Source organism: Jatropha curcas, chromosome 4 (genome assembly GCF_041381405.1).
Source record: "Jatropha curcas cultivar XTBG-Jc1 chromosome 4, XTBG_Jcur_1.0, whole genome shotgun sequence".
Taxonomy (NCBI): domain Eukaryota; kingdom Viridiplantae; phylum Streptophyta; class Magnoliopsida; order Malpighiales; family Euphorbiaceae; genus Jatropha; species Jatropha curcas.
In genome coordinates, this window is record NC_143154.1 from 23,923,450 (window position 1) to 23,933,439 (window position 9,990).

A 9,990-nucleotide genomic window follows, 5' to 3' on the forward strand; every position below is an offset into this window, starting at 1 on the left:
GAGCAGAATTGCGATCTGGACAAGACAAAAGTGAGAAGACTATTATCGTTGAAGGACAACTCTAGGGGGAGAGGCAAAAAATTAAAATGGTGTGTTTTGCTTCCCTTGGGTTAGCTTAACCAAGGTTAAATTGTGGGATCTTTGATAATATCATTTGAGTCCAAATTCTAACTTTATTTTAAAATTAGGATGTTAATATATTTATATTTCAAAATAGTGGTGCATGAAATATAAAAGTAAGTGATTTTGTAACAAGTCATACAGATGAGAATATTTTTATAGATTTAGCCTTTAATCCCTGAAATTTATTATTTTTTAAGAATTCAATAAATGGAAAATATTTTTTAGATGATAATGATTAAATAATTTAATTTGAAAGAACTTTGAGTATGGAAAGGAGATTTAATCTGAATCTATTGTCGAATCGTATATATATACTTTTTACTAGACTATTGATGTGCTAATTTGAAATAACTTTGAAAATTAATCAATGTATTTTATCAAATATAAGAGGTGAAGTTGTGAATATGATTAAATCTGAATGACTAAATACTTTTTTACCAAAAAAAAAAACAAAAGGAAATTTGAATGCTCCTCATCCGTCCATCACAATCAACCCAACCATATTAGCAAAAGCCAATAAAGATAGAAAGAAGGCACACTAGGCTTTTGACGCGTTTGCTGATTGTCAAAATATCATTTAATCAAAAGGAAGAAAAAAAAAATGTGGTGTTTGCTTAATTTGACTCAGCGATTGATGCCGCACATTTATGCTGATTCCCTAATTTGGGGTTATGCGTCCTTCACATACAACAACCCTTTCCGTGAACCGCGTTTGGACTTAATTTTATATAATGTCTTTTTTCTTTGTGGGAATTTTTATAATAGTAATAGTATTATCACTTTTTTTTAATGAAATAAATGATTCGACACTTTTTTTTTTTTAATAAGATTTGAGATTCAATTTTGATGCACCGATTAACACTCACTGAAGGCATTTTATTTTTTAATGAGTTAATTGGCGCGAGTAAAATTTAATCCCAATCTGAAAATATTGTAATTAATGAAAAAAAAATAGAAACAAAAGTATTACTATTTTTTCTAATATAGCTTAAATAAATGTAAAATTATTATTTGTTTATCATTTTGAATAGTCAACCACAGTTGTTCAAAAAACACAAAAATGGTACTACTAAATTTTAAATATTGATTTTCTATATTATAGGATGGACATTCTGATTTATAATTGTAACCCTAATTTCAGTCTCTATTATTTATATAAAAATATATGCTCCCATTTAGGGTTGAGCAAACCGTCTGTTTGATTTGAACCGAACTGAGTCAAAGCTAAAAAATATAAATCTAAATTTTTCATATCAAAATCAATCGAAATTGGTATTTGAATTGAACCGACTCATTTCGAACAAGTCGATTTAGCCAGTTTTTGTCATTTTAGATCGCTTTTAAGCCTAATTTCTATAAAACCAAGCTAAATCACCAGCAATTTCAGTTCAAACCTACTTATCTGACAAAATCGAATCCGTTTAAACAGATTGATTGAACTAAAATGAGTCGATTTGATTTTCGAGTCCATGAGATATTTTGCACATCCCTACTCCCATTTATTTCACACGCAATTTATTTGAGACATGCGTAATTATCTGGAATGCCATTAAGCAATTAATTAAATGCTTTAAACATACTAACTATAGAATTTGCCTCTCACTTGATCTTTGTTATAAATATAAATAATTAACTGGTTGTTCTAATTGTGGAGAAGTTAGTTTTATAATTTAATTGGGTATATAGTTATGGAAAGTAATTATACGTTGCACTCTTATCTTAAACAAACTCATACTATCCTTGTTTCATAATACTTGTCACATTTGTGGTTTTAAGGAATAATAAATTTTTTTTTTCATGTTTACCCTTTGTATATGACCAATAATTATTACTTTAATTTAGTGGTTTTCTTAGAAAATTAATATTAAATTAAATGTAATATGGTCAATTTACTCGATAATTTATTGTAACTTAAACACATTTAATGGTTTTTTTAAGGAATGTGAAATTTCAAATTTGACAAGTATTATAGAATATAGGTAGTATAAATTTATAAAAGAGTTATTATATTGATGTAAATTAATTTAATTTAAATATTTTTGAAATTAGAAACACGAAAATTTGACTGATTTTTTAAAAAATTTGGTGAAACACTGTGAGAAAATAATTGGACTTTTGACTTTTCTTTGTATAATAATTCTTATATATATATGAGTTAAATAATAAATTATAGGAACCTGAAAGAATTTCATAGTTAAGTAGCATATTCATATTTTTTTGTACTTTTATGGAAGCTTCTTATTGCAGTAATAATAATAATTATTAATAACAAAATAATTAAGTAAATGTTCTAGAATAAGCTTGAGATATTTTTTATAATTTTAGTGTTACGTGATGGAAAGTCCAAAAGATTACAAACATATTACTCACTCCGTTTCACTTAACCACAACATTTATTCTCTTCGTAATAATTAAGAAAATAATTAAAATTTATTATTTTTTTAAAAATATATAGTAAAATATTTAAATTTTTATTTTTAGAAATAAATAAAAAATAATAACACCTAATAAATATGAGTAAGAGTAAAAAAAAAAATAATATAATTTTTTTAAAATTTTAAATGAAAACTTAAAATGAAATAAAATAAAATATCTATTTATTATTATTAAAGTAAAATGGACGAAGTAAAATATTTTATTTAAAATTAAATAATTACTCTAAAATAATATTAATAATTTTTTTTCAGTTCTACTCCATAAGAAATCGTGTCGAGCTTTGATTAGACCTCCCATAAACTCCACCGAGCTTATTGGTGGAGTATTTTATTTCTTCTCAGTTTCTTCAACGCGCGCTCAAACAAAAAATAAAAAAAATCATTGTCCTGTTCTGTTCCGTTTCCACTCATCTTCTCTTTCTTCACGATGTCAATCAATAGCTTATATATCCCCACCACCATTTCATTCCTCTTCGCCTATCTTATCAGATCTCCAGTCACTCACTCTCCTTCTCTCCCTCTCAATCGCCACCATGGTTCTCTCCAGAGCGGCATCGGATTCCGACGACTCCGTCCACTCAACGTTCGCTTCCCGATATGTCCGTACCTCACTTCCTAGGTAATAATAATTAACAATCCAAATCGTTTTAATTATCAAAAAATCAAGCTGTAATGGATGCTGTTGATCGATCGATCGCAAATTTGCAGGTTCAAGATGCCGGAAAACTCGATCCCGAAGGAAGCAGCGTATCAGATCATCAACGATGAGCTAATGTTGGATGGGAATCCAAGGCTTAACCTGGCCTCCTTTGTAACTACATGGATGGAACCTGAATGTGATAAGCTTATTATGGCTGGTATCAACAAGAACTACGTTGACATGGATGAGTACCCGGTCACCACTGAGTTGCAGGCAAGTCCTTTTTACACCTGATTAGTACCTACTTATATATGTTATTTATTTAATTTAATTAATATAAATGGGGCTTAGAAATTCATCTCATATCTTTATAGGAAACATATTAAGCTTCCTTTGATCCAAAAAAGGAAATTTTAATTTATTGATTTTGTTTTTGTTAGTTATTTAAGTTAGAAAATTATCAAAAAATTACTTAAAAGAGTATTATTGATGATACTCTTTTATAAAAAGATACTGTTTTGTCTACATTATAAAGTGGATTATTATATATGGACAGAAAGGTAAAAAGCGTACTCCCTTCTGTTCCTTTTTAAGTGTCATAACTTTATTGCATAAAAATTAAAGAAAAAGAACTTTACTAAAATAACCTTAATTGTAGAGAAAAATAATTGTAAATAAATAAATTCTTTTATATCAATTTTCTTACTTCTTTATGGAGATATTTAGAGAAGAGTAAAATTGGAAAAAAAAAAAGAATAATAATACTTTTTTGAATTTCTAAAATGAAAAAATTGAAATTCTGACACTTGGAGTACCATGAGTCGCTAAATAATGGGTATATCATATACTTTTTAATTGTAATAGACTGAATTTGGTGGTTATTTTTTCTTTCCACTGTAATTTTCCTTCTTGTTCCCAAACAGAGTAAAATAGCTTTCCTTGGTTATTTTTTTTCCACCCAAATTTTTCTCTCTTCCAAACAAAGTGTTAACCGAAAAACACACCAAAGGGCGGGAATAAATGTAATTTGCATGTCGGCAGCCAAAAGGAAATAGTGGACAAATATGAAATATGAATACCAAAGTATGGTTTGGTCAGAGATTATTAAAACCACTTGTCGTCTTCCATCACCATAACTTTGTCTGGGGGAAAAGGTCAAAGAGAAAGAAATACCACATGCTCAATTGGGAAATCAGTGAAGAACATGGACCACCTCCACTTGCAAATAGATAACATTTTGGATATTTTGAGCGTGAAAATACCAAAACTTTGGTTACTACAAAATATTTTTTGTTTTTGTCCAAATTTTTAAATTCATTTCATTTACAAATAAATTTTATTAAAAGGAATTAATAAAATTTAATAATTTGAATCAATTATAAAATTCATTTTAAATATACTGATTTATTAATTTATAATAGTACCTAAGGACGAGGCTACCCTTTAGAGGAGGAGCCCTCCTATTTTTTTTCTTTTAAATTTCCCTTAACAATATTTAGATTTGAATCTTGGCCTAAGCGAATTTTTAAGACACTAACTATTTTATCCCTCCATTTTTTATAGTATTCTCTCAACAAATTTTTACAGTAGTTTGCCTCCTCTTTGTAAATCTCAGCTTCATCTCTATTTGTACCAAGTTTTACATTCGCTATAATAAGTTCATAAATTTTTTTTTTTTAAATTAATGAAAAGTCTAATACTATAAGTAATTACTAGCAATATATACCCATGCTATGCACAGTTAAAACAAATAAAGTAAAAAATTGAAACAATATATCTTTACATATATATATATATATATCTTTACATATATATATATATATAGTTTATAGATTTTTGAATGTAATTTCTTTTATTATGATATATTAAAGATAGGAATCGGCTGGCATTTGATAGTAGTTACAAAGCAATACATTAATACATTAATTGAATAATTCATTATTATTAAATTTTATCATTTTTTAAAAATTAATAATTATTACTTAAAGCCATTAATACATTAAATAATCAAATCAAACCAAACCAAAAATACTAATTCAAAATAAAATCAAACCAAAATAATACATTAATACATCAAATAATAAAATCAAACCAAATCAAAAATACTAACTCAAAATAAATCTAAACCAAATCAATACATTAATACATTGAAAAATCAAATCAAACCAAACTAAAAACACTAATTCTAAATAAATTTGAACCAAACCAAATCAATTTATTAATACATTAAATAATCAAATCAAATCATGCGAAGTGGAAGTTTAATTGGAGGAATATACTACATGTCAAATTAAAATGAGAAATGGATATGCCGCATGTCAACTTTCTATAAAAACAATGCTTGTTATATATATATATATATATATATATTCCTTTTGAATAAAATTTATTAAAATAGTGATATTTTTTATATTAGATAAGATTCAAATAGGATATCTCTCACTTTTCCATTTCTTTTTAAAATAATTTGCAATTTAAAAAATTTTATCACTTAATTTATTTTAGCGTTTAAATTTAATCATTCAACAATTGCTCATTGTTCATGAGACTAGATTTGGCGCAATTGGCGCCGCGGAAATCATAAGACATAAACTTAAACTTTGCTGATGGTCAATGTGTTCATCGGTGATAGTCCAGTCATTATTTTTTGGTTTGTCAATTATAAAGAATTTGGAATTTAATAAATAAATAAATAAATAATCCATACTTGGGTTCTATTACCCGTCCCGTCATTATTGCCGCTAAACCGACGTTCAAGGCTTATCCACCAGTCTTCTTGTATTGCAGAATTTTCTATGCTATCCAAATTTATGATAACACTTGTGATTTAATAAAGTTTGAATCCAAGAACATAAAATATTTGAACAATCATTTCTGGATATATGACCATTTAGTGTTTATAATCTATTTTAGTGAACAACACAAATCAGATTCAGTATTTTCAAAAATAATTTAACTGTCTTTTTATTGTTAGTTCGTTCAATTATTATGTCCATTTGTTAGATTTTCTGTTAAATTGTGTGAGAAAGAAATAATTACTTTAGTATTTATTTTTTAATGTACCAAGTACGAATTTAAGATTATAAACTATTTTAAAATAATTTTTATTTTCAGTAAAAATTAAAACAAAAACTTATTATGTTTCGTAATTACTTTATAAAATTAAAATAAAAACTTATTTTCAGGTTTGGCCCCTTACAGTACACTACAGTGTATTGTAAAAAACAAGAATAATAGACGGGCCCATAACTAATTAATTAGAGTGGTCCACTGATGTGATGTCCAGGACTACTAATTATTTATTATTTGAATGTTGTTCTCGAATGTTAGCGTCTTTTCCTTGCCCATCGTTGCTGACCTTTTCAATATTATTTATTTGAATATTCAGCTCGTTTCTTACCGTCTTTTCCTTGCCTCTCCTTGCTGATTTTTCTTTAAATATATTTTTTTAAATATTTATCAGAATAATTAAGTAAATTAACTATATTACTTTTAATTTAGTATATTTAAATATCAAAATTTTGAAGAATTGAAGTATTAATTGTTAATTATATATAACGAGTAAATGTGAAAATAAATTTATTACTTTTTAAAACATAAATGTGACGAGTATTTTGAAATATAATATTTTCTCAGATATGACAAATTTTTAATAACGGAAATAATAATTAATAATAGTAAATAATAATAATAAATAAACTATCATTTTTAGAAAAGAAAAGGTTATTGTAAGGTCAGATTAAATACACTATGTATGGGAACGATAAATTTTGGATAAATTACAATGAAGTCCCTAAAATTTGATTGATATTATTATTTCATTTTTTCTTGTTGGAGAAATTATTAATATACAACATCATAAAAGTGAGATTACACTAATGAATTTTATGATATTCATTGATGAACACAAATTTATTGTACACACAAATTTTATTTAAAACTTTATATTTTGAAATAATTTACATGGGAATCAAATTCTAATTAAAATTAATAAAACCTACAAAATAATTGTAAAATAATAACACTATAAGTTAATTGGGAAAATTATAATATTTACATTGATTTCCATACTTAATACATAACCATATCAAATTCCAAAAATAACTAATGGTTGATTTTATTTGAAATTGAGAATCTAATGCTTAATTAAAGAATTGATTAATCAACTACTTAATTGTTTATGCATACAGAACCGATGTGTTAACATGATAGCACATCTGTTTAACGCCCCACTTGGAGATTCAGAGACTGCGGTTGGAGTGGGAACTGTTGGGTCTTCAGAGGCAATAATGTTAGCTGGATTAGCATTCAAGAGGAAATGGCAGAACAAGAGAAAAGCTGAAGGAAAGCCCTTCGATAAGCCTAACATTGTCACTGGTGCTAATGTTCAGGTACGCATTCTGTAAATCTTACCTCAAATTTCTGTTTTAGTGTCCACTTTATAATACAGAAAGTCGGGGCATATTTTTTAACTCCACATAGCACGTCCTTTTAAAATCTGAGTTGGTGTTAATTTGGTAACACTTAATCAATAAGTAAAAAAAAAAAAAAAAAAAAATTTACATTTAACAGTTTCAAGTTGTTTGATATAAGATTAGTTACATTGAAAGGCACGCCAAATTTAAGACATGCTAGATCATTAATCGTAATTAACAGAGAATTGGAGTATTATTCTAATTCATATAACATATAATTTCAGGTTTGTTGGGAGAAATTTGCTAGGTATTTTGAAGTAGAGTTGAAGGAAGTGAAGCTTAGAGATGGGTATTATGTGATGGATCCAAAGAAAGCAGTGGATTTAGTTGATGAGAACACAATTTGTGTTGCTGCTATCCTTGGCTCCACTCTTAATGGGGAATTTGAAGATGTAAAGCTCTTGAATGATCTCTTGACAGAGAAGAACAAGCAAACTGGGTAATTCTCTCTCTCTGCTGCTTATTTTTATTACAACATGAGATAGTTCTTTCTTTTTAATGATTCTCACAAGATTAGTAAAACTCATATGGATGAGAAGACTCAAACCCGAGACTTCCTTTCCCATGTATATCCTTAAATGGAATGAGAAATTATTATTATTTTTGTACACTGGAATTTATGAAAACAAAATCAAGATTTCTATGTTGAACTGGTATCCGATAGTACAAGACATGCAATTACCATTGAACTACTGTCCTAATATCCCTCCAATTTAATTATGATTAATTCATTTTAGTATTACAATTTATGTATAAAAAACATTAATATATATTTTACTTTTTGATAGATGGGATACCCCAATTCATGTGGATGCAGCAAGTGGTGGATTTATTGCACCATTTTTGTATCCAGAACTTGAGTGGGATTTTAGACTACCATTAGTTAAGAGTATCAATGTTAGTGGTCACAAGTATGGACTTGTGTATGCTGGTGTTGGTTGGGTAATTTGGAGGAGCAAAGAGGACTTGCCTGAAGAACTTATCTTTCATATCAATTACCTTGGAGCTGATCAACCTACCTTTACCCTCAATTTCTCCAAAGGTATATATATGATGATTCACTAATCCTCTTCCATTATCTTTCTTTCTACATATTATGATTAAAAGCTAAAATTTGTCCTTTCACTTGTAGGTTCTAGTCAAATTATTGCTCAATACTATCAACTCATTCGCTTGGGTTTTGAGGTGAGTTGAATATGTTCTATTATGATCTATATAAATGACCAATGTTGCATGAAAACAGAAACGAAGAAATGTAGAAAATAATATGAAAAAACGACATTTAAAATATAATTTTACATTGAAAAATGATATTTTACATGAACTTATGGCTAAGAGTTTCCATGCATCATATAATATGATACTACCTAACTACAATAAAGATCTTGCGAACATTGTTCTGTACTTGCAGGGATACAAAAACATAATGGAAAATTGCAGAGACAACATGGTGGTTCTCAAGGAAGGACTAGAGAAGATTGGTCGTTTCGAGGTTGTTTCAAAGGACATGGGAGTGCCACTGGTAGCGTTTTCCTTAAAAGATAATAGCAACCATAACGAGTTTGAAATTTCTGAAATGCTAAGGAGGTTTGGTTGGATTGTGCCTGCATATACAATGCCAGCTGATGCTGAACATGTAACTGTGTTGCGTGTTGTCATAAGAGAGGACTTCTCGCGAACACTCGCTGAGCGTCTTGTACAGGACATAGAAAGAGTTCTGCATGAACTTGATACCTTGCCATCCAGGATAAATGCAAAGAACGGTGACACTGTTCCTGCAGTCCCGACGAAGAAGAGTGAGTTGGAGACACAAAGGGAGATTACTACAATTTGGAGGAAGTTCGTTATGGACAGGAAAAAGATGAGTGGTGTTTGTTAAAAGGGTCTTTACTCTCTCTGCTTATGAGGTTTGGAGATTAAAGCAAATATATCATTTATAATTTTCAGCTTGTGTTGGTATTATTTTGTTGTATTATCTTTCCTAGAAATGGACACTAAGCTCTTATTTGTAATTCCTACTCAATTTCCTTCCTCTAGGAAGGAATTTAGTTGTCTTCGGCGTATTTTATGAATCTATATATAATAGGAATGACTCTCTCTTTTGTTATTACTTATAAACTCTTCCTATTTTATATATTCGGAAGTTGAATGTGAGGCTCTTAATTTAAATCTAACTATTGATGAATCTATATTTTCTAGCGTGGAGATTATATTTAAACTATTCATAAGTTGAGCGACTGGATATATATACTTCTTTTTAGTATCGTGAGCAGATATTTATAGATTATTTAAATAATAATTATTATGTTGTTCCAGA

General features: G+C 28.1%; 1 protein-coding gene across 1 annotated transcript; it reads left to right on the forward strand.

The window, feature by feature from the left end:
• The first annotated feature begins 3,018 nt into the window (after positions 1–3,018).
• Positions 3,019–9,783, forward strand: LOC105636156 (glutamate decarboxylase 1). Its single transcript, XM_012219349.4, has 7 exons — positions 3,019–3,177; positions 3,267–3,471; positions 7,389–7,589; positions 7,898–8,112; positions 8,462–8,715; positions 8,806–8,858; positions 9,085–9,783. Exons 1-7 carry the CDS (start codon positions 3,092–3,094, stop codon positions 9,550–9,552), a joined length of 1,482 nt encoding a protein of 493 aa, XP_012074739.1. The 5' UTR covers positions 3,019–3,091; the 3' UTR covers positions 9,553–9,783.
• The last annotated feature ends 207 nt before the right edge of the window (positions 9,784–9,990 follow it).

Excerpts from the sequence above, each read along its gene's own strand:
- LOC105636156 (XM_012219349.4), top strand. The coding sequence starts at position 3,092 with ATGGTTCTCTCCAGAGCGGCATCGGATTCCGACGACTCCGTCCACTCA. Across the intron at positions 3,178-3,266 it reads GTCCGTACCTCACTTCCTAG|GTTCAAGATGCCGGAAAACT; the intron begins GTAATAATAATT and ends GCAAATTTGCAG. Across the intron at positions 3,472-7,388 it reads CGGTCACCACTGAGTTGCAG|AACCGATGTGTTAACATGAT; the intron begins GCAAGTCCTTTT and ends TTATGCATACAG.